This window comes from Solenopsis invicta, chromosome 7 (genome assembly GCF_016802725.1).
Source record: "Solenopsis invicta isolate M01_SB chromosome 7, UNIL_Sinv_3.0, whole genome shotgun sequence".
NCBI lineage: Eukaryota > Metazoa > Arthropoda > Insecta > Hymenoptera > Formicidae > Solenopsis > Solenopsis invicta.
The window spans coordinates 9,053,097-9,079,617 of NC_052670.1; the positions used below are offsets into that span (position 1 = coordinate 9,053,097).

Below are 26,521 nucleotides of genomic sequence, written 5' to 3' on the forward strand. Positions count from 1 at the left end.
CCGGTAGTATTCGCGTTTCACCGAAATCGTCCCGACGGCGACGACGCTAATCGGCTTTCGCGAGCTTTGAGGTGTTTAACGTCGCTGGCACGATTTTCGCGGAAGTAACACCGATAAACCGGCGGGATCGAATATCGATCGTGCCGTCCAATCACAAGATCGTGTACAGGAAGGCTATCGATCTTGGGTTTGCGTGCGATCGAAACTTTACTCTCTAAATCTCGTGGAGTGCCAAATCACTCGAAAATTTGCACAGGCTCGAATTTCACTATTTTAGAGTGACGTTTCACTCTACGAGATTTAGAAGGTGCCCAAAGTATGACGTTGCACAAATGAGAGAGCGCAATGTCATTTTATTTTGTAAATAAAAGATTAAGTAACTCTTAATCCGATCTGGTCGCTGACTTTACGTAGAAAAAAAGAAGAATATCGCTGCGAAGTATCGCACAATAACGGAATATATTGTTTTCATTTCTATGAAATATATATTTCGTGGAAACGCACTTCTCTTTCGTGTAACATTTCCAAATGGGATATGGCAGCGTAGCTTTTACCAAAAATGGAAATTGTGCAGTCCCCGGGGAAAACCGTCCCGTTATGTGAAGGCACTTGAGGACATTTCCTATGATCTTTTAACTTTCGAAGAGAATAATGGGCGAAGATAGAACGGGTTTTCAAAGCATTCTGTCTTTTCGACGTTGTAGAAAAACGCAAGGATTGAGGACGAACGTAAGGATTATTGCAAGACGCGCATCTTGTGCTTCTCGGCATTTCAATTAACAGAGTAATAAAGGATTATATAATAATCATCGTGATAATCTGTAAACAAAGATTTATGTAATTCATTTCGTTGATCAGGTTAATATTTGTCTCTTGCACATCTGAATACGCAACAATCGGCTTGCGTAATCGCGCGATAAGCGCGTGCGAGCCAGAATTCGCACGTACTTTTACATATTTTAGAACGATAACTTAAATCGAATTGCGATTCATCAGATCTCCCCTCCCCCGCGGTCTTATTTCCCACTGTAACACAATAGCGTTAGAAACATGTGCTTATTATAACTTAGTTGTGAGTACAAGATTAACATAAATTAAATTATTTGCTTACAGGATGTTATGAAACGAATCTAAATGGCGTACATTCGCGAAAATGAGGAAAAAAAAATTCATCGCAGGTTGTAATTCATTATATCGCAGTTTGAAGCGATTTTGATTTTGGTAGCGCAAGCTTTTGACAACCGATAAATGATGCACAGTGCAGAGTGCATGAACAGTATCCTGCGTTCAAAATGCCCTCGTAACACAACTGCAACATAATCGATAATTAAGCTACATTGCTCCGCGATTAATTATCGTTCCTTCGAATCGACGTTTAAATGGTTTCGCTTAGAATCGTATGCCGACTTGAATTTTTTTAGTACACGGAAAGAACGATTTTATTGGGTTACCTAAATATTTAGCTGGATGCAGATTTGAAAATAATTTTATTTTCGCCCATTAAAATAATTGTGACGGATGTTCAGGCATGACGAACAATGCTGCCAAAAATCTTGACATTCTAGCAATTCAGTTTGAGAGTGCAACATAATTATTTTCATGATCTAAAATTATTTTCAGATCTGTATCCTAAACTAACCAACTAAATTTTGAGATACTTCAGTAAAACTTTTCCGTGAACTTGTTAAAGTCGCACTTTAATAAACCGAAGCAGCCAACATTTATCCTCTCTCCCCGATCTACAACTCATAGAAGATTCAAACGATGGGAATGAAGCAACGCGTTATTTTCGCTCGCAGAGCAATCCGGAGAGAGGCATACCTCTATACATATAGTATATACGATACAAGTGCCGGGGGGTATACGCTCCGAACGGGGTTCCTTATCGTACGTCGCAACGCTCTCTTGCTTAGCGTAACGCGGGTATCCGCGGAATTATCGCGGGGCTGTCACTTAGATTACGTACGAGCGCACGATGCGCAGCGACATGTGCGACAGCAGCAGCCGCATCGAGTAGAGCCGCACGCGCGCCATTCGCGCGTCGTACTCGTTGCACGCGGGAGTTCACTATCTCTCACTCAATTTAAGCCTCATCCGCCGTAAGCGGATCGGCCAAGCTGGCCTTTTAACGTCGGATAGTCTCGCCTCTCGCGGCTGCGCGCGGCATAGACGCCTATAACAAACATTATCCGCCATAATGCCCCCGTGTAAACATACCTACCTACGTGGCGCGTCTGCTTCTCTCGGTTCCTTTCCCCGTTCGCATCTCCCTTTCCCAACCGGATAAAAACGCGTCTCAAAGTTTATTTAAGCGTCGAGTTAAGTTTCACGCGGCTAAGCCGACTTTTCGGCACGCTTCCCCTCACTCCATCAAATACTTCCGGTTTAGCACGTGACGCCTGCACACCACGCTGACCGTCGATTCCGCAGCACCTTTACTCCAACACGCGTACTTTTCCGCATTTCACATGCCGCAACGTGGCGAGAGACGATTGTTAAACCAATCGAGCCCGAGTCAACAGTCATATTTTCATTATCACAGGTGCTAAGTGATAATACGTGTTAATCAATGTCGATTATGTATCATCCATATCCCTAGAACTTTTCCATTGGAAATGTGTCAATATTTATATTTTTAATAGAAAAGTACTAAAACTACAAATGAATACTCTAAAACTATATGTTATGATACAGTTGTGTGAACAACATATTTTTATGGGTTATTTGCTATTGTTTCTTTTTTATTGTTCATTTTAACTTGGAAAATAATGACACAGTTCCATATGCACACAGTCTTAATATTCATTTTTATATGGGAAGTATAAATGTTAACACATTTTCAATTTTGAACTTTTTGCAAAGATGCATTTTTTTTTTTTGTCATTAGCGAACTTTGTGAACAATCGATTCGTGTGGTTTTCAATCATTTATGCACATGTTTTAGCAAGTAAAGGTTTAATGGGCGTTCTTCGATAGAGAATGGCATTCTTGGAATGATATTTTCATTTGGGTCAAAAAGGACCCAACTATAGGTATTTATATGCTCCCTACCACTGGTCAGTTTTCTTTTATCCCCCCGTTTTTCACGAAAACTGGAAATCGTGTTGATCAGGTAGAAAAAAAGTGACAGCATCGAGACAGTAGGATCAAAAGAGTAGTGGATTCACGGATACAAGGAGTGTTCTAACTAAGAGCGGCGTCAGTAGCTGCGGTGCAACGTTTCCGTGAAGATCGACTGTGAAGTGCATTTTCTTATACAGTGATGAATCTTGAACATCATATCCAAAATTATATTAATTGTGAATTTGCCAGAGAAATCATTGGTACTTTCTACATTTGAATCAGTGAAGTTTTACTCATTTGTAACGCTATTCTTGTGTAACTATGATCATCGGTGATTATTCTCACCGTCTTTCGATGATTCCACTTAAGAGGGGGAAGGATACTCTCGCTGACTCTGATTTAGAGAGTACGATTTATTAATAACCGTATTCGATTTCATTTTCTTTAAATGACAATTCATTCGAAACTAATGTTGACACCGATATTAATGTTCTTCACAACGATCGATGCTACCTGAAATAGCCTTTTCTTTTTTCTTGAATTGTTGGCCATATTTCTTTCTTGCATCTCCCAAAATACTTGCTGACAGCACATTTTGGACACGGTAGAAAAAAAAAGGAATTGATGACGAGAACTCTAACAAGCAGCTGCGAGACAAATAAATTCATTGAAACAATATGTCAACACTTGTATTGTATTAAAATGTTATGCACCATCGAATTTACAAGGTAGATTGCAAAATTAAATGGACATTACAATGTCCATTTTTCTTTAGTAAATGGTGCGCTCTAGATAAATGAACGTTTAGTTAAAAAGGTGTTGAAGTAATCGAAATTCTACCATATTATTTAAAGACCCGAAATTAAATTATAATTCTTCCACGAATGCATCGATCATTTTGTTTCTTTTTCCTTGTTTTTTTTTCTTCTATGAATCTTTCTTTACAAGAAAACGAAGAAAACAACAAAATAACCAAACAAAAAATAATAAATAACAAAAAGTTACCTTAATCTTTAATGCATCAGAAGATTCGTAAATGAGACTCTATAACTCAAAATTTTTTTAACAATTCGTACTCGTTGTTTATTCGCTATTCGTCCGCTCAATTCACATATTCCGGATATTTGAATATTATATTTGGATATTTGATATTTCCGGATATCAGGATATTTGTAAATTTAAGTTTCTTATAAAATATTTTGCCTTCTAATAAAATACCCTTTTGTAAAAAAAATTATTGAAATTTTAAATGCGAGACGTTAGCTTATTTACAATAAATGTTTATTAATATAACTTGTCTGCCTTGTAAAAATTCTTGTTAAAAAATCCATCTTTTCAAATATTATTTTAGAGCCTACCATTGAGTAAATCCGTCGCTCTTAAAATTTTCGCAGACCGCCAATAAATGTATAACGTTAATTAATGTTACATTAACATTGCAATGCTGGATTACTTGCATAATAAGGAAGAAGAACTAAAAGAGGGACGCATCTCACGTGTAAGATAATAACACATCTGTATTAGCTCTATTTCTCTAAAATTCAAAAAAGAAGATACTAGAGAGATAATGTGATATTAAATCAATTGATATTAAGAAATAATTTTCTATTTCTATTGTACCTTAAAGTAATAAAAACACGACATGCGAGAATGAAAGATTACTCAATAAATAAAAATCTTCAGTGTTCGAAGATTTTGAATAGTTTAATCCGTGGAAAGCGTTCAATTAAAATGCGAAATGCATAATAAATTTTTTATGTTTATTTTTATTCCCAAGAATAACTGTTAGATCTTTTCTCCATGTGCAACTTTCACGGAAAATTTAATTCAATTATTTACTACTAGAATTGCGGAAGCGATAATCGCGTGAAATTGTACTGAACCCTGATCCTTTTGCAGGTGGAAGAGCGTCGCTACGGCAGTGCACTGCCGCAAGAATTCACGCCAAGACTAACGGAGGACAGCGCGTGGCGGCCATTTTACGCGAACGACGCTGTTTACCGGGTGCAGAACAGCTGGTGGCCGGGCGATCATCAAGGAGGGAGTCACGCGATAAAGCAGCGTGATAACAACGTCGACGTGGCGGGTGAATTGGTTTCTCGCTTCGCGGGCTGCCTGAATATGGCGGGTTACCTGAAGGCGGCGGGCGCAACTTGCGCCTCGACCGGAAACCCTCATCAATACCACCCACACGGTCACCCGATGGGAGTCGGCACTCATCCGCATCCTCACTCGCATCCGCATCCCGGTGCGCATCCCGGTTTGCCGTCGCACTTCGCCCTCACCTCGCACGCCCATACGCATCATGCGCTCGAGCACGGACTGGCGGCTGCGTTTCCGCAAGGTAAATTTCTTTTCTTTTTTTTTTTTAAACCAGTTTAAATTTTTTGCTCAAAGACACATGAATCTAATGATAAAATCTATTTGTTTTCGATAAGAATCTGGCTAAACTTTTGCTATTAACTTTTACTTTCTATGGTAAACTTATTCATTAAACTGTTTAACAATCTATCAAGTAATAATTGTCAACAAAACGTTAAGCCTTAATTATGATTCCATTTACGCAGAGTCAAGTTTGACAAATGACCATATAGTTATTTAATCTTTGCAATTTGAAAAGTGACTACTTTTTTTAGTATCTATGACATAAAAAATTGGACTCGTTGAAATGGATCACTGCATAAAAATCTATAGCATGAGATTTTATGCAGATGACTAAAGGGTTATTCTGCATGCCACATTATTTAAGATTGGGACTGATATCGGAATAATCACAATTTATAGACACTTGAATAATGGCTAATTAAAGTTTTCAAATCGGAATTAAGATCGAACAAAGCGAATCGAGTTTTTAACAAGTTGATCGCGTATAGTTAATTAATTAAAATACTATGTCCTACTTGCGGGGTATATCATACTTGATGTTGGAAAAACGGAAAATAGAAAATGCCTGCACGTTTCTGCTCGAGAATAACGATGTTCAATTATTGGCAATAATGGGAATTGAATTCTACGTATTCGGGACGGTCGTGACAGCGAGGGATTCGCAACGGTTCGATATTGTGCATGCTCGGCAAAGTTTTCACGTAATCGTGAGGTGGCGACAGCGGTACCATTCTTGGTATCCGTGTTTATTAGCCGCATCGTTTAATACGGTCCTGAAAACGCTGAAAGCTCCCGCGGAGGAGCGTTACATGAACCGTGAAATACCGCGAAACGGAGAAAAGATGAGCGAGATTTCCGGATGGTGATCGATCTCGCCGGCTAATCCACTGAAATAAAAGACGAGTGTTTAATCTCTGCAACTGGGCGTTACAACAGTGTGACAGATTTTGCGTCGCATTCATTCAACAAACGCCGTCGGATAATCTCTTCGCGCTTAAGGGTACCACTGGAAATTGTAACTTTTTCACTTTCTAACAGAATGATTTGGTTTTTCGATCATTTTTATACAGTGCATGTAGTCAACTGCCATGTGTTAAATTTCAACTCATTGGCAATCTAGATTTTCAGCTACAAGCATTCAAAATCATTTAATAACATAATTTTCGCAATTTTAAATATCAAATTTCGAATGTGTTCGTCATGCTGGTTTCAACGAAAGTTTCGGCTAAATTTTCTTTACATTATTATTTTAGTAATGGACTTCTGTCGTTTCATGTTTCTTTTGGTTCAAGAATTTTTTACTATGTTCGAATTAAAATTTAACATAACATAAAATTAATTCACACTATTTGATGAATACTCGGTAATAATTTTTTTCAATTTCAAACAATCAATAGTTTGGACGCGACAATCGTTCAAAATTAATTGGGATCATTTTGGCTCCGTGTGACCGTTACGATATTTTGCACAAGTATGACCGTTAAGAGTTAATAAGCACAGAAATTATATGGTTTTATTTTTGAAATAAATTTTCCCACTTTCTCGAATTCTTTCTAAATCTTAGTATTTTATCGAGCCTGTATATATTTCCTCTTTTATTAGACTGATATTTAATGCATATTGGAGGTAAATATTTTTAAGTGGAAAAAAGTTAGCGTAAATCGTCCAATAATTTGATATTCAACGTTCATTCAACGCAGGAAAAGCTTTCAAAATCTATTGTGTGTGCACACACGAAGTAAATCCCCCCCTTTTTTTTATCTTGTGCCTCCCTTACGCTCTATCACGCCCCTACAGCATTGCTCAATTTGCAGGCCCTCTTCTTTTCTCATTGTATTGCGTGCGGATTGAAAACTATTATTATTCTATTAGCTCGTACGTAAATCATATTTAATTTATTAGCGGTGTTAAGTAATTTAATTAACATTTTGATGCGTCGCTAGCCGTCGCTGTAAAAGTATTTCACATGCACGCCATTCGCCGTTATTGATTGCCATGCAAATCGATGCATCGACTGAAGCCGTACGAGCGTCGAGCAATCTCGGGGCTTCCTAACTATAGCTTTCGCTGCGAGTTGCTGAAAAACACGCATAAAAGTGCGCCTCCCTTGTGAGTTTTAAGTTTCCGAATACGTGCATAAAGAAACTTTTAAATGTTATATAGACAATTGAATGCATCCGCGTTGAAACACGCGAATTTGTTACGAAGCGCGAGCAAACATTTTGAACGTCGTTCTCGTAATGGACGATTGAGAAAGGCTGCGTTTGCGGGGGTGGAAAAGGCTGCCTTATTTTACGTCTAATGACCGATAAAGACAGAATGACAGAATGACAGAATAGCGCGCTCTCCGAACGCAGGGACTGTGATTGGAACATTCTCGCGACATCGGCACGAGCTTCGAGGGAGCCTCGATAAAAGGAACAATCGCGAATCGCTCTTATTATGCCTTTCGCGGTCGAGTGAAGCGTGGAATGTCCTCTCCTCCTCCTCTCCCTGCAGAGAACCGACATTTTCCAAGTACATGGCGAACGGAAAAGCGGAGGATCGGTCGCGCGGCGTTCCAAACAGGAAGACAAAGAAGCAGTGGTTTCAGAGAGAATTCCCTCTGTGTCCGCGTTTCCACTCTCGAAGGTCGTGTTGCCGGGTCGGTAATTGACTGCATAAATTTTCCAGTGTGCCACAGAGCGCGCGTAGATGAAAAGAGATCGCGGAACGAGGGCGGAGATGAGGGGGTGCGCTACTGAAAGAGAAAGAGAGAGAGAGAAAGAGGGAAGGAAAGGGCAGAGTGAGGGTAGAGGGCAGAGTGAGGGTAGAGTATAAAGCAGAGTGGAACAAGGTAGAGAAAGAAAGAGAGAGAAAGAGGAGAGGAGATAGCGTACTTTCGCGTCGCTTTCCTTTAGCAGCACGATTCGGCGGAAAGCAGCATCATCTCTCTTCTCTTTCCCGTCTCCGTCTTCGTTCGCCGTTTCGCTCTCTTTCACCCGCCCCGCTCGAAAGGGGTCCCGGCGGCGGGAGACACGGGGTGCCGGGGGCAGAGTGTCGAGGAGATGGAGTGGTTGGAGGGAGGGGGGTCGGGGGATGCTTCGGCGAAGAAGAGTGGAGAGAACCATGAGAGTAAGCCGCTTATCAGGGTGGCAGCAGGCAGTATAGGTCCAACCGACGCAGATAGGTGGGTTTCCATGGAAACATGGATCTGTCCGTTAGGTCCCTACGTACCTACGTCCAGCGGCTGCCTCTATCCGTTGTAGGCGTGTATCCGCGCTACACGAAAAGCCGCCGAATGCGAGAGGGACAACGATGAGGCGAGAACGCGCTGAGGGGCTGGAGGACGGCGGCGCGGTATATATCTATCTATGGACGGAAATAGAAACAAAGGACGGCGTACGCGGACGTGGACGGAGGGAACGGAGTGCAACGGAGCGCGACGACTCGTGCCGTCGAAGACTTCGCCTTTATAGACCGCTTGTGAAGGCAAACGCCTCGTTTATTAGCCACGGTCACGAGGCCGCGACTCACTTTCCTCACGATCTCTCACGCTTTCCATTTTCCTCTTTGATTTACCTGTCTGCAGACATTAACGCGTCTCCCTTTGGTATTCCACCCCTCGCACGCGAGGTTTGGATAACTACTAGATTGCGAAGGCTATACCGAAAGACTTTTTGCGAACTAATTCACGTGGTGTTCGTCAACGGCAACGCGTGGATGGAAAGCGCTATTCCGTGTCGCTCGAGATGCGTTAATTTTAGTCGCGCGTCGGTGTTTATTTTGTTATGCAATCATACGGGCGTTAAGATACGATCTCATCACCCTGACCGCCGAAGGACCGATAGCTTCGGGCGAAAGATTTGCCCGGAGGAGACGAGAAGGGGTGCGCAAACGTGCAGGAAGGACACTTTCTCTCTCTCTCTCTCTCTCTCTCCCTAGGACTTTCGTGGCATGCAGCGAGATACGTGGGAATCGCGTCATGTGGCCACCGCCCTTTCCGACCTACTATTTGTTGTTGCAGAGAAATTGCCCGTCCACTTAACTTCCTCCCGCTCGTCACGGCGTCGCGACGTATGAATAAAGATACCGATGTCGACGATTTCCTCCCGTCGATTGTCAATCGAAGGGGAGCGACGGGACAAGTGATTTTGATCCATGGGCTCCGGGACATGCGCTTCTCGAAGCCGCGAGGCGTAATGTATCTCCGTCGTGTAACGTTGAGAGATACGTTCCCGTACAGCACAGAATGGCAAAACTATTGCGAAATATTGCTGCACTGTTTCAGCAACATTGCGGCAATGGCAAACTGTCCGCTTCAGAAATATCGATACGTAAATGTTGCAGCAACAATATTATATTTTTGTAACAGTACGTATCGATATTTCTAAAGCTGACAGTTCACCATTGCTGCAATGTTGCTGAAACATTGCAGCAATATTTTGCAATGCTTTTTCTACACTGTGAGGTATGGGTTGTCAGGGCGCGAAATAATTTCCGCTTTAAATATTTTATCTGCAAAAGATATCACCGATTTGTCTGTCGTTACAGATCTTTGTTGAAACTTTTACAAAAAACTAGTGACAGTTGCGCATTTGACCCTCCTGAGATGCAATTTCCTGAGATGCAATTTGTAAATTCAGCCTTTTCGAGGTGACTATCGCGATTGTTATTGTCACTGCTAAAGGCCAGCTTCGTTCTTCGCTTGTCAATTCGGTACGATTTCAATCACTCAATTAGGCGTCAGGTTAAGGGCGGCACGTGGCGCGGACACGTGCTACACGCTCGTCGTTACCAAGTGGCCGCAAAACGGCGAAGCGCAACGAGAGCGCCGCTTCCGTGGCGGCGCGTGTCACGGCTAAATTGAGTAGGCGGGCGTGGAGAGGCCAAACACAAATCCAAACCTAATTGCAAGACAAACACTCGAGGCTGAGTGAAATGTCGCGTACGGCGAGTCGACATCGACACTCGCTCTCTCGGAAATCTCGCTTCTTCCCTTCGTCGTTTCTTTCGCACTTTATCGCCGCGATGTGTCCTGCCGCAATTATGTCTTCTGTTATTGATACGGCGCGAGAGACCCGCCGCGTTTACCCAGGTTTCTCGTCCCGCTGGAATTCCCTTACGTAAACATCGCCGCTTCGAAATTTTTGCCGACTTTACACGCGGATTTCGTCGCTACGTTGGGAAATTGATGCATAAAGTACGTAAAGTCTTCATCTCACGATTCCCCGAGCTTTCCGAAATTAGTAATTCACGCTCGCCATCGTTACTTAATAAGTACCAAATAACTTTTCGAGAGTGGACGTCGCAAGGAGGACGCCGTCGCGCCTTGGAACGTTGCAACGTGAAACTTATCCGCTTACTCGCCCGTCCCTGACGCATGTTGGTATTTTGTTACGTACTTACGTTCATATCCGTTAGATTATCGCATGAGAACGGCTATCCGCCACGTACTTTGCATCTCTTCCTGCTGGAACTTCCTTGTGAATGACGACTTCTTTCGGTTTCTTCTAATGTCGATGCAGCATAAATAATTACCTGGCAGCTGGAACATTTTTTTAATCAAAGCGTTTTAGATTAATAAGTAAATTGATCTATTTTATATCTGCTTTGGACGATCTATAATTTAGAACAGATTTCGGGAAATGCAATTTTATTTGTTGTTTTATGGTCTATCTGATAAAATATGAAAAATGCATATGTATAATACATGTTGCAATTTTATAATTTTATATATATGTATATACACATATATATATATGTGTGTGTGTGTGTGTGTGTGTGTGTGTGTGTGTGTGTGTGTGTGTGTGTGTGTGTGTGTGTGTGTGTGTGTGTGTGTGTGTGTAACGATATGTTACAAAAACCAATAACTGTTCTATATTCTGTTGTACATTATAGATGTCTAAAGTTGTACTAAAAATAGTTTCGCATTTTTCGGAACAATACAAGGATTAAAAAAAAATTTCCATTATCTGCGATATTCCGTTCACAGCAAATCAGCAAATTTCTTACGTACCAAACCAACAAATGAATTACCACCAATTTGGCGACGAGATTAAATACAGGACACAGAGGTACCATCCGTACTACATACGCGAAGGTATGATTTTGAAGAAAATATATAAATGATAATGGTGATGGTGTTATGGCTATGTTGAAAGATGTTTTGAAAATCTCACAACTTCTGAAATTGCTATATAGAAGTAAGAAATACCCGATGGGGACAAATACGTGATGAACATCAAAGTCGATCAAAATGACTATTTTGGTGAAATGAATATTTAAAGGTTATAACTTATGATACAAATTAACATGAGATAAAATTTTATTTACAATTTTATGCACCGTGTGATCTGCAAATGATTCGGAGACTCAAAATATTTATATACAAGATAAAATATATTTATATTTTCTCTATCCCACACGTATATTGCTTTTGATTGAAATCGCCAATATTGGCTCACTCCTCTTAAAGCGACAACCCGTATTTCTCAGAAACTAAACGTTGCATTGTATACTGATACAAACACGGTCTACTTAGATAATTAAAGAAATAAAAACTCACAATTCATACATTTTAAAAACGAATTCTTGAAAAACGAAAATAAAATTTGCACAATCTTCTCTTGCAAATTGTATAGTTGAAACAATAGTGAGAGTACATTAGATTATTTTTTATATTAGTATCTTTCTAAAATTGTTTTGTTTATATTTTTTATCTTTCATATTTTCCCCGTAATGCGATTTGAAACATAAAATCATTGTACAGCGTAAAGCGCACCCCTTTTTCCGTGAAAACAAATCACATGTCTGCTAACCTGCTTACTTATGATAGCCTTCAATATATACGTACATATATATACGTACATCACGTCATGTTTGAGTGACAATCAAAAGGAAAGCTCGTGTATAAAAAAAGTAAACTATTGTTAGTCAGCAACATAATCAAGGTAAAATGTATAAATTGATAAAAAAAAGCATCCTCCGATTATATACGTGGATCTGAAATATCAAGTACAAAATATAATAACATCTGCTTATAATTGTAAAACCGGTTAGCCTCCCAGTTAGCAATGATAATAGAATCAATATTTATTTGATAATTTCGATATTGAATCGATGTTGATTTCATTATTATTTAATATTTCTGATGCTTTTGTTGGATCAGTTGCAAAAACATGAATTATTACGAAATACGAAATAGCATTATAAAAACTGTTATATCATCTGATAAAAGACACTTTGTAGTTTATGTTTTTAAAGTTTTATTTTTAGCTTTTGTTTAAGAAATAAAATGGGGTATCAGTTTTGACGATTGTTCTCTACAAAAAAATATGAAGAAAACATTCGATGGAATAAATATTTTGAACAGAATTTTTTTTACAAGAAATGTAGAATTCGTTTTTAAAAAGTGAATTTTATATTTAAGATTTGCGTTTAACCTCATAACTTTTTTGAAAATAAAAGCCACTAGAATCATTAAAGATACATAATTAAAATCGTTATGCTTAAAGATTTTGCGAGATGATCGCATGAGCTAGATTCTCATGGCTTGAATGTATGTCGACAAAAAGATTGATGGAAGTAACGCGTCACTTCAGTTACTCGTCTTGAGTCTTCGGCATTGCGATCACACGGTGGTCACGTTGTAAACGCAAAGTCGGCCAAATGTTTTCGTAGCTGATGGCCTTTTAGAATTCCCTCTTCTGTCACCGCCCGCCACGTGCTGTCATCCCACGGTCCCCCCCAATAATCCAGCCCTCCGCCCCTGGCACCGCCATGTAGCAGCCTATTCGCGTTTTAGCTTTTAATTAATTTTCGATTCTGTGTGCCCGAGAGCGCGCCCCGCCTTCCACTGTCTTCCTTCTCCATCCGCCACGTTTCGCCTCTATGAATATCAAAGTAGTCGTCCGGTTCTGCGACGAACCCGCCATTTCACGGCTCTCCGTTCTTTGTTTACGATTTATCAACCCATCATTTTAAGGATTCCTACCGTTTCCGTTATATCATCGATTAAAATGTCATCCATTTGCAAAATTACTTCAAAAATTCAAGTACTTTTTTTCGTTTCATCGTTAAACGATCTTCTAGAATTACAGTTACAAAACTGTTAAAATCAAGATATGATCATGTATTTTTGTCAGCTACGAAGGTACACAGCAAAAAGCAGCTCCGCGGTTTAAGGATCAACTTGCGCAAAACCACGAGGAAAAATAGTGTCGAGTTAACGCGATGTGTCTGCCTCAGACAATTTTTTTTTTTTTTTAACGGAAACGGGGCGCAGACGAAACCGCGATTAAACGATGGCGGAAACTTTATCGATACCGGTGCGTTTATTATTCACTCGACTATATATACATGTAATTGCGATTAATTACTGTCAGTTCCCCTGGCGTATCAGTGATATGTTGCGCCCGAGATAAATTCACAACGTCGTATTTCAGTAGCAATGGGCTTTTCGACGTTATCTCTATCGGATAGTGCATTTATTTATATTAATTTACTGCGCGCGCTTTCCCGCGGAAGTCTAGGTACAATAAGTAATAACGTGTCAACAAACACCGTTAGTTATTTTCACGTCGCTGCGTACTTTGTCACGCACCGTTAATTAAACACCTCATCAGTTAAATTAATAGCAATTTATTAAATTTCCTCTTTTCTCAGATCTCTCATCAGATCTCCCTGTACATGATTTAGATAGACGAAGAAAGTTCATTTATTTATTTAAATAAGTAATGAATCGCCTTATACGTTTAGAGCTGGTGTGAATTTATATACGTTATCCAAATTATTCAAAGTACGCACCGACCATCACCGTTGGTCTTGAAACGCAATTATGCACTAAAACTGAAATATTAATATTACAAATTAAATCAATAATCAATTAAATAATACTTGATGCTAATAAGTATCTTAAAACGCTGCGAAAGGCTGAGGCGATATTTTTTGCAACAAGTTTCTTGCAGTGTTTTAAGAGGCTTATTAGCATCAAGCATTACAATATTAAACTGATTATACCCATTTAATTTGTAATATTACTATAATTCCAGTTTAAATTTATGATTGCGTTTCAAAACCAACAGTGATCGACGTGCAGTTTAAAGACTTGGAAAAATGTATATAAATTTACGCGCAATAATATCATTAAGCTAATAAGATCCAGCACTTATCTTACAAAGTTTCTCCACTTATTTATTGTATATTATTTACATATCAGTATTTGTTATTTATTTATTTAAGAACGTATATCATAATATATTTCAAAGCATTGATATAAACTGTACAAATTTCATAGATTGTTCTGATAATACATTTGAGTATTTGCAAAATTTGAACAATTCTCTTATTAGTTAAAAGTTATTTAATATTTTGTTTATTCTCGATTCTTGTTTAAAAGCGTGTTTGTAGTACTTATTATATTTGCAAGTTTCATGAGGAAATAGCATTACGAAAAATAAACTCTTTTTTTATGTTACGACACATTCTGTACGCTTTAAATTTTAAATACTTCTCTTTAATGTTTAAGTTGCAAGATACATAATTAACATGACGAGTTAAATATCACGGGATAGATGTAAATAATTAACGAGGTTAATATAACGATAACGATTAATTTAATATAATTAATATTTTCGTTTTCTGTTACGATAGGAAAGATTTATGCAACGTGTCCAAATTTCGAACACACGCGGGAATTCCGATGGATTGCACCATCGGATTGTGCGTGAAGGAGAGATCACGATAAAATTTTGTTAGCGGTTCATCGACTTACGCAGATCACGACGAAACGGCGAAACGTGGCGGGCGCGGAAGAATCCAATAAACACAAAACGAATTTGCTATTAGGGTCGCGTCTGATCTCGTTGCAGGCCAATGAGGCGGAGCAACCCTTATATCAACCCTCCCGGTATCGCGTCTCACTGACGATAATAAATCGAATCATACTCCGGGAGTCAGCGGGTGTTTGCCGATCCATTAGGGTCGGTTAGCTGACTGTCTCTCCTTAAAACACGATACGGTTGTCAAGATTTTTTGTTCGCGCATTTAAATCTATCGAAATAAATTCTAAAATCTCCTGGTTGCTCATTAAATAATGTGTAACAATTTTTTTCAGAATTAACTTGGCGATTTAAGAGAAAAGGGTAACGTAATTGACACTCCCGTTGAAAGTAGAGATTTTTAAAACGTTATCGTTTTAAACGCAGCGAACGATGGAAAACATTTCTTCGCAAGAATCCTAGATTCGCTTTTTAATCGTAGTTTAGGTTTACAATGTCGTGCTTAGGGCATTCAGGCGCCGGGTAAAGCGCACAAAATACGGCTTTGAATAACTTGCTCGGCGGCGCCTCGCGTGTTAAGGAAGCGAGCGGAGAGTCTTAATCGGGGAGCCATTGTCTTGGCTGTGTAGAAGTGCCTGACTCTCACCGGACCGATGGTAAAGGCCGTCGTTAACAGTAGCACCGACGCCCACTCGACAATCAGAGCGTCCTCTCAAAGCTATTCTCCATGCACCGCCACGGCGGCGGATCCAGCGACTTTGGACACGAAAAAGATTCCCAATCAAATGGGATTTGTTCAACGAATAATTCAGCGTGCGTAAGACCGTTGTATATAGGAAGCTTGAATATGGACGAATATATGCATAATAAACATTGAGTCAGAGAATGAAATAAAGTTATTAACAAAAATGAATAGAACTTTAATTAATAAGAAAAAGTCAATAAAGAGCACTTACATATAGGTGTACATGGTCAAAAGATAATTATAAATCAATTCAATTTTACGTCTAATAATGAACAAGTAAATTTATTATTCGTTCATTATTAAATGCAAAGTTGAATTATAATTGTATTTTGAATATGTACACTTATATGTAAGTGCTCTTTTGACCTTTTCTTATTACTTAGCATTGCTATTGCATAAACTAGAGCTAGAAATTACATCTCGTGAATAGAAATTGATTTATCAACTTTTGTATAGTATGACTGTGTAATACTGATAAAACTTGAACGAAATGTAGGGGCACTTTTTTGACGGACTGCACGAGATAACTCGCGTTATCTCGAGAATGACAGCGGGATTGTTTCATTCCAGAATATCCATGTGTCCATAATCAATAGCGGATCCGTGCCGGAGGCGGCAGAGATATGTATCATAGATCGAACGATCGCGGGTGTGTCGCGTCCGTCACACGAAGCGATGGCGGTAATACCGACCACCGTGGAGTTTGTACATTGTGAGCGCGACGCAATCTGTTCCGAGGATCTACTCCGGTGCCATACTGGTAGCCCACTCGACCAGTTCGTTAGCCAATCACGCAGGTACCTTCGTCGTCGTCGTCGTCGTCGTCGTTCGTCGTTCGTCGTCATCCTCCTCATCCCGGGCTCTCTTCGAACCCGAGAAGAGCACCCACGAGAGATGCGATTGATACGACGCTGTTTCCTTCTTCTGGACCGCTCCTTCCTTCGGGGCTTCGGTTACTCCGCTTTTGTCATTGCTCCCATTGGTAAACTATCGTCTCATGTCAAAACGTATTCGATCGAGTCTTAAGTTGTGTCGATATATATTTTTTATAATTGGTAATTCGCTAGTTTGCTTTTCTCGTAAAAAAATATATTATTTTTTTATAATATATGTTAAAACATATTAAGATACATTGTAATAAAAAATTGTTCTTAATATGTGCATAGATATGAAATACAGGTCACAGATTAACTTAATTTCTTTAATTACTATAGCCGTTTAATTACATTTCTCGCTTTCATATAATCGGGTTTATATTCCATTATTTCTGTAATGTTACTCTTTGTATATGCCACGGTTATTCTTTTTGTTTGTCACATGTAGTTTACGCGTAGATTCTAGGGGTTACTTCGGGAGTAGTTAATTTTTTTTTTCGCGCTACACTACTTCGCGTCTTTAAATCGCTATTTTGCTTTTTGTTCTGCATTACATCTTTCTCTGCTGACGCGCAAACTTTCTCCTTTTTTTGCATCCCGACTCTTTTTTTCTTTATTGTATTCGATGGAGCGGAGGGCCTTCAAGTATGGCGGTTAAGAGGAATGGAAAAGGAGAAAGAGAAAGCATCGATCGTCTCGTAAACAGCTGCTTCGCGTGTCTTCCCAGTTTTAACTGGAATATACTTACTTTACGAGGCGGGGCTTCACCAATCTCTCGTGAATGACCCTATTCTCTCAATTATTCAACTCGTATGACCGTCGGTCATTCGCAACTGTGAAATCGGATAAAACTTTTGCTTTGAAAAAAAAAAAAAAAAAAAAAAAATCGCAGATTTGAGACCCGTGCAGATTAGAATACATCTTGATCGAGTATCTTTTGCCTTTCGCCTTCTCGAGGGGTTTTTTTTCGTCATTAACATCGCGAATTCTCCGCGCGGAACGACAACACGAAAATTCGACGCATAAAAATATCTCGCGACCGGCGCGGCGGCGGGCCGGCGAATTCCCTGGTCCCCGAATTCCACCATTCCGCCTGCGATTTTACGATCCGGCTTCCAACCCGGAGACACTAGCGAGGCGCAGTTTTCCCGTCGCTCCTTTTTATTGGTTCGCGACGAGGACGCGCCGTATACTCGCCGACATGCCCGCCGAGGACCAGCATCGTCGTTTTCAGCGGCAGCTGGGAGCGAACCGCGACTTCGGTCCTCTGGATGCTCGTGTATTCCGGGGTGTATTCCCTCCCTCCCTCTGTCCCCCTCGCCGGCACCCCCGTGACCCCCTCATAAGCGGATTACGTGGGTCCCGAAACGAGCCAAGCGAGGCTCGATGGCACGAGGAAGGTAGCGTGGGGTGGGCCGTAGGGGGGAGCTGTTCAAAATTACGCTATCGCGACCTCGCAACGCTCACACCCCTCCTCGTCAATCCCCCTTTGCCGCCCTGTGCGGCAACCAAGCAACAACCCCCGTCTTCGTGGAAGACACCGATGTCGCAAGCGTTCCATATTTGAAGACATCGACGTCGACGGTTGTTCCGTGCGAACGTATTGATGTCTCAATATCGAAATCTGTTGCACTTATAGCGATTGCACTATGGCGGTTGAAATCTTCTTTTTTACTCTTTCTCAATTACCACGCATCTCACGAAGAAATGTAAAACTGTTACAAAATTATCGATTGATTCGATGAATTAAAATCGACCCGATAATCGATATAACGATAAATCGTTTATTTATTTTCTTTTTTAACACTGTAACTGCGCGTTACAGATTAGCTTCGAGGACGTAACGCAGTAACGCTGAATCAGTACGCGACAAAACAAAAGAAAAAAAAAAACTTGAGACTTATGAAACGCAATAATTAATAATGAGCGCTTCCTTCACTCATGTTGCAGGAATGAATCAACGCAAACAACGTCGCGAGAGGACGACCTTCACCAGAGCTCAGCTGGATGTGTTGGAGGGGCTATTCTCGAAAACGAGATATCCGGACATCTTTATGCGAGAGGAGGTTGCCCTCAAGATCAACCTGCCAGAGTCGCGAGTCCAGGTAATTACTTTTTTCATTTTTCCCCTCTCTTCTCTTTCTCTCTCTCTCTCTCACCCTGCTCGCAGATTTTATAGCTTCTAAAATATCGCTGTCAACGATGTAGAAATAATAATGGAGGCAGACGGAAAGGTCCTCCTCTAAACTTTCGACGAGCAAATCGCGCTCCTCGCGAATAATCCGAGATTGCTGTCGTCGATTTCGCGTACGGTATAAGTAACTTGATGTTTAAAGTCATTACATTCTTGGCGCGTCAAATTGCACGATGTTAAAGCTCCTGCGATACGCGACGAAAACGAGAGCGGTGAATAGATGCGGAAAAGGGAGAGCGAGAGAGAGACGGATGGGAGCGCGTTTCGTGCTTCGGCAATCGCGGGCGAGATTTAAGATATTTACACAGTGCGGCGTTCGCGCCCTACGTCGTTCCATTTCGCCATTGTCCCAGCCCCGCGTCTCGTACATTGATAGATGTGCCGACGACCTCGTTGACGCTTTTATTGCGGTTCCCGTGACATCTTTATTTCGCGGCGGGGTGTTACCAAGTCACGATCTCGAGCTCGTGTCTCGAATACCGAGCTTCAATTGCGCCCAACCCTCACTATTTACATGCAATAGTCGCTGATAAAAATCTCTCAAAATATGCAAGTAAAGAGATAAAGTTACTGTAGTCCGAAAGTTTAGAGTTTGAAAAACTCTGAACATTTATTTAGGCTTGCGTCACTTTCGAAATCCGAATCAGTGAAATTTTATTGATTTCAGTGCTATACTTATGCCTTGAGGTACCATGCTATCTTCTTGGTACCAACACGAGTCTCTCGATTTCGCTCACTTTTTCGTGTATTTAAAGTTCAAAAAAACTTTTACAAATTCATAAACATACTTAAGTGCTTAGAACAAATGTTTGTTTCATTTTGAAAAAAAAACAAAGTGTATAATTTAAATTTTTTTGAAATTTCGAAAAAACTTTCGTGGATGAAAATCGGTCGAATATCTATGATGGTAACTAAAGATTATAATTATTGATAACACACTGATTTCGATTAGGGAGAATATCGCCTCTCTCCCTCTCTTGATCGGATTCACTGAAAAACAGTCAGTGATGATCACAGTTTTAAGTACTATTCACTGAAAGACAGTGAATAGTCTGATTTCAGTGATATAACTATATCAATCAATGATATATGCACTGTTTTTCAGTGACCAATTCCGGTTAGTAAGGCATCTCCTTCTTAATCGGAATCACTAAAAAACAGTGAATAGTCACTGATCATCACAGTTATAAGTATAGCACTGCAAATCGGTAAGATTTCACTGATTCAGATTTGGAGAGCACTGCAAAACAGTGAACAATACTGATTGCGATTAGAGAGATCGTTACGCTTCCGTATTGGCAAAACCATTGGACTCTTCTGATCGCTTAAGATGTCTTCTACGAACATGTATATGCGTGCATAACCTGGCGTGTTCTTCAAGTCCATCTGGATCACAAATAATATCGCACAGATATCGTAGTATCGTAACTGGCGTTTTACCAGAATTGTAAAAGACGTAGGACAGAAGCTTGCAAATTGAGGTTCGGTAAGTGAAGTTTCCGCGTAAAGTTAAGCCACCGTGAATGGGCGATACAACTGCATACAAAAGGGTATATAGTATATACAGCGTACACGGGACAGCGTCATGTGTACACCCAAGCGCGTAACCCAACACGTTTACCTGTTATTTAAGTCTGGGTCATCGACGGTTCGCATAGATAACGTAGCATCGTAACTGGCGTTCTATCGGAATCGTGAAATATGTAGGACAGAAGCGTGGAAATTCAGCCCCGGGAAGTAAAGTTTCCGCGTGAAGTTAAGCCGCCGTCAATGGCGACGCAACTGCAAAAGGGTGTACCGCGCCACACGCACCACATATGTATATATACCAATGGCGCACAGCGAAGGGAATGCCAATCGGCGTATGCGCGGGATGTATGATGCCGTATATACGTAGAACGGCTGTATCTGCGCGAGCGAATAATATCTGGAGGAGGGATGCTATCTGAAAGTTTTAAAGGCAGGGGAAATTCAGGCTGGAAGACGGCTAGGGGGGTAGAGGTCTGACGCATTTTGGCATAGGTGTGTGTATGGATGGAGATACACATGGTAGCGCGGCGTGCGAGGTACAACATATCGTTGATTTGTTCCTGGATTATAGCCCCTGGCTCTGTCTCGTTCGCGAGAGTTCTATACGCGCTCCTCTCTCGTCGAGAGAACCACGCAGCTGCGTGCGACGACGCGACCTATGCGATGCAACTCGCCGCTGAATGAGTTCCGCGTTCGTCACCGTTCATCGCCGTTAGTTCGTCACTTACGACCCGAGAACGAAACGGAAAATGTTTCGTCGATGGGAAAAAAATGCAAGACTAGGGAATACCTAGCGACCGCACACGATGATGCCGGATGAAACTGTCGCGAAGCTCTCCGACCGTTTACTGCGTGAGACTTTTGCCTTGCAGAATTCCATAATCGCAGATCTGCGATATAGAATATACAGAATTAGAGAGCGTTGTTATAAAACAAGGATCATGTATATTAGAAATCTATTATATTTCTTAGTGATGATAAAATTGTTGTTTTAGAGCAGTTTATATATTTATCGTTTATCTCTTTGATTAAATTTATGATTTAGCGCGATTATCGTTTTTAACTTTCGGTGAACTAGATGATGAGATGTGACATGTACCTGAGCAAGATTTAAACTCTTATAATATTTTTGTCTGAAGACAGGCTTACTCGTAAGGTCTGTCTTTTATTAGTTGTGTTTTCACATGTCGGTCTATGTTCTCTTAATTTTTATTTTTTCTCTTAAAAGATTAACGAGCTTATTCTCTTTTTTCAATTTAATTTTTATACCTTAAGGAAGAATCAGTGTTAATGAAATTACTATCGTACCAAATTAGTATACTTATGGCGAAATGTAACATGAGGTACGAGATACTTAGCATGTTCGCCATGTTGAGTTTTTCCACTCGGTTCACGGAAAATTAAGATAAATACGTTACGAAAGAGTACAGATATTAAATATAAATATAAATATAAATATAAATATTTTTTAATACTCTTTCTTTATCAATATTACATTGATATCTTACCGTTATAATTTTTTGTCTCAAATCTGTACGAACGACACTGTCTTAGAGCGCATATTAAATAACGATTCTCTCTCTTTCCTCTATTTTTGAATATTTATAAACGATATTTTCACAATGTTTCGAAATGAGTAAACATTAACGACACAGCGCGAGTGAAACGTTCATCACGTTCGCATTAGCAAACAACGTCCGCGGCTTTCGCGTACTCTCCATCAATCCTGCGCGCTGAACGATGACACGTTCCTGGGTGGGTATCGTCGGTGGGGTCGTATTAATAGTACAAATAAGAAAATATATTTGTCATAACAGAGTGTCAACGCAGCTGCGCCGCCTGGCCATTGGGGTGGTTTTCCGTTCGCTGGATGTAAACCAGATGGTGGCGCAATTTGCACCTCGGCCTCGCCGACGGACGGTCTCTCGTGTGTACGGGCGTGAAACCGTCGGTGGTTGCCCCCGGGGGTCTACGGATGCCATCGCGGCCTGTTTGGTTGGTTTTTGGGGGGTAGCTATCTCTTTTTCTCTCTCTATCCATCTCCCTTCTCGCCTGCCGCTTCTGAAGGGGGTGTCGTTGTGCAAACATGCCGCTATAATGGGATCGTTCTCTGTCTGCCGCGCCAATTTCGGCATAGATCCATCTTTCTCGCCCTTTCGGCAGCTCGTTTCGCCCGCGCTGATACGCAATATCCGCGTACGTCGCGCCCAACAGATTTCGACACCCTATTGCACGGTGCGAAGGATGACTTTTGCGAAATGAGGATCTGCCTATCGCGACACCACGCACAAGTCAAACAAACGGGAGAACGACTCGCGGAGCAATTATAGTCTCAGAATTGGCTCGCGCTTTTCGACTTTCGCATATCGGAAAGACGTGACGTTCCATTCTAATTGCTTTAAATGACGCGCGACTCATAAAAAATAATTTAGACTTCATAAATAATATCTTCAGAAATTACAATTTCATATATATATGTATATATATATATATTCGCACAGATTTTTGTATTTGTCGAACATATCACTCTGCCATCTAATGTAATAATTCAATGTCCAAATAAATATTTTTCTAATATAAACGAAGATAATACCTGAAATCAGCTCAATGTGCGATTACAATTCACGTCTATTCTTTCGACACGTTTCGAGACAAAAGACGAAAGGATTGCGCGTGGCTTCTGTCTCGGCCGGGGAAGGTGTGCACGGCCGAGTAACTCGAAATCTCATACGCTTCGGCGATTCGCGCTCTCCGTAACAACTGTTACAATGCCGTCGATAATAACAACAACGACGGCGGGTCCCGCTTTTAAAGGCGCGGGCATAGATTCATAGGATCGCACCCCTGGCCACATTGTGCTCCGGTGGGATTATCGGGGGATGCGTGAGGGGGAGTATTACGAAGTACGAAGAAAGAGGAGGGAAGGAGGGGCAATCACAACGCACTCGCGAGCTTGCGGCCTACGAGGGGTTGCTCTCTGTTTCCCCCCTCGTCCCCCTTCCACTCCCTCGTCCCTTTTTCGGGGAGAAAAACTCACGTAGGTGTGCGCATCTTTCGAATAGTTGTGCGTATGCGCGCGTATCACGTTTGTATCCGTAACGTGTAGCTACTGCAGAAAAGCCTGGCGCGTGTGCGTTACTCTACGCGTATTCATGCACGGGATACGCGCGCACTATTCGCACACATACGAGCGAGACCAACTATTCGATCTCAGGGGTGAAAACAACCCTATGACGAGCTCTGATTCGCGCATGCGTGCCGACGAACGCGGTGGCCACATCGAGGATCCCAGGGGATGCTCCAATACACGCGTGTCGGGACGTCGCGCTCCCCCGTACGGCTCCTCCCTTCAGATTCTTGTTATTGTTGCGATTTAATGAAATGTTACGCCCGCTCGCCCGCGATTACTTTCCCATTGCACCGATTAACTCCCTATTCGGTCGGTCTCGTCTCTCGTGGCGGGACACTGGGACATCTTTTCTCCCTGACGATCCCTGGGGCTACGGCTTCTATCGGAGACTTTTGTACCTAGTTGAAAGGTATGCTGATATCGTACGATGCCTATCGCGGAAGTTTAATTGATTTCTAGATGTAATTTTTCTAAACGTGAATATCAATAAAATAATGTCAAAGACACCATCTTAAAAATCACCGATAAATAGATCTGTTTTATGGATTTGTTCGCAATCTCACGGCATCTTCGCTGTGCCTCTCTGTTCCAGGTTTGGTTCAAGAATCGTCGAGCCAAATGCAGACAACAATTACAACAACATCAACAACAGCAGCAGCAGCAACAGCAACAACAGCAAACTCCTCCGTCGAAGGGTTCGCCCAGATCGAATCAGAATCACAGCAATAGCAGCACCGGTAGTAGAATATCGACGAGCTCGTCGACGACACCTAGCAGACGATCCTCGCCGGATTCACCGGCGCAAGGTAGGGAAGCACCAGTAGCCGGAAATTCACCCTTGTCGACTCCGCTCCTGTCCACACAGTCGACGTATCCTCGGGTAGGAACAACGCCAACCGGCGGCAGCGGAGCCAACAGTAATCTGACTACCCCGTCGCCACCGTTGACACCAAGCTCCAACCAGTTACAGCCGTCGTCTTATCCGAGCGCAATGAATCAGATTCATCACGGTGAGACTTACAGCTTCGGCTGGAGCTCGGCGGGATCTGCCTCTGTGAACCACAGTCAATACGCTGGTCAAGGTTACAACGCTTACGCCCAAACCCCGAGCGTGTATGGTGGCGACTATTATCAGGCTCAGATTCCCCACATGCACCATAGCCCGCAGGCTAACTACCATCATCCGCAGTATCATCCTAATATGACGCTGACCCCGTCCATGTCGCATCTGACCAGTCATCACCTGAATCCAGTGACTAGTCAGACGCAAGCCACCAGCAACGATATAGCGGCTGCTGCTGTTGCCGCTGCCGCCGCCGCGTCGAGCGACGAAGCCGCCGGTTACGTGCTGCCCGAACAGAAGTATCCACCGTTAGTATAGCGGTCCGGCAGGTCCTCCGGGATCTTTCAGCGGGGCCAGGAGACCGCGAGCACGGCCGGCACCTCGATGCCCTATCATTGGCGATTGAACACGGCGATTTGTCACGAGATCAACGGCAATCTGGACTCCGATGACAATTGATCATCCGGGAATTTTGCCAGAGCAACGCTAGATGTGCTCCAGACTTGATAGGTACGATAATTTGAACTAGTGCGCGAATAGACTACACGAACGTTCTGTATTCGAAATGACTGAGAGATATCAGCCAATATCTGTCATCAGCAATCGCGTACGTTTTCATTAAACGTAAAAAAAATGTCTGTAAATAACCTAATTTTAATTCGATAACATTTTACAATTATTTCAAAGTATTTTCTCAAACAAGGCGCGTGCAGCACCTGCGAATAAAGTTGAAAACAAATCTACATTGAGGAAAAAATGAATTGATTTAAATATGTTATTAGTATTAAAACATTCAAATATGTAATATTACATCATTAATATTTACTTCAAACAAGTGATATTTATTCGTGTGATTTAAATGAGTTATTTGAAGTAGTATTAATAACATATTTATTTTAATCAAGTAATCTTTCTATCAGTGTGCATAAAAGTATATAGGAGGAATCACGCAATTTGAACGGTACGCGCGCGCAATTATCTACGACAGTGATGCGCCAAAGCGCAATTATACGTCTTTTAAATAGAAACATATGTTTTTCTTACATAAATTGATTTTCACAATATTTTCTTAGTAGAGCCACTTTCATATATCATTCTGAACATAAAAAGTTGTGATAAAATTAAAAAAGTTAATAATACACAAAATGTGTTGTATTTAATTATACGTAATTTCGTTCTATAACACGTGCACGTGGAAAAAATAATTTTACAAAAAGTTAAACATTATTCAATTTTTAATTTTTATCAGTATCTTGTGTGAATTCATTAATAAAAAATTTTTGTGTAAATTTTTGTGTAAATTTTTGTGTAAATTCATTAATAAAAAAAGTAATGATTTTTTTATTAATAATGCAAAATTATATCTTTATATAATATTTTATAATAAAAAAATATTATAATAAAAATATAATAAAAATGATATATATATATATATATATATTTAAAAAAATATATATATATATATATATATATTTAAAAAAATATATATATAATAACAACTATATATAATACTTTATAATAAAAAAGTATAATTTTTATTAATGAATTCATTCACAAATTATTATATAATTTTGTAAGAAAGACAATGCAAAATTATATAGTTTTGAAAAAAAGAGAATGAAAAATTTTCTTTTTAGCCATTATTTTATCCCAACAAATATTACATATTCCATAGTCATGTTGCTATACCGAATGTTTTTTGATATTTTTTGATGTAATATTTATAGTTCACAAAATGTATTAATTATCAACATGCAAATATTTAGTCAATTAGT

At 40.6% G+C, this 26,521-nt stretch overlaps 1 protein-coding gene across 2 annotated transcripts in view; it reads left to right on the forward strand.

The window, feature by feature from the left end:
• LOC105198255 (homeobox protein OTX2-B-like) overlaps nucleotides 1-25,995 on the forward strand; it is a 65,827-nt gene extending 39,832 nt beyond the window's left edge. Inside the window, exons 2-4 of one of the 2 annotated variants that reach the window (XM_011164919.3) lie at nucleotides 4,963-5,407; nucleotides 18,780-18,934; nucleotides 24,276-25,992. In XM_011164919.3, coding sequence (XP_011163221.1) covers nucleotides 5,185-5,407; nucleotides 18,780-18,934; nucleotides 24,276-25,064 — 1,167 coding nt within the window. In that variant the 5' untranslated portion in view covers nucleotides 4,963-5,184 and the 3' untranslated portion in view covers nucleotides 25,065-25,992. Of the gene's footprint in view, nucleotides 1-4,962; nucleotides 5,408-11,260; nucleotides 11,531-18,779; nucleotides 18,935-24,275 lie in introns of those variants that run through there. The other variant, XM_039451617.1, reaches the window with a different exon arrangement.
• Nucleotides 25,996-26,521: the final 526 nt, after the last annotated feature.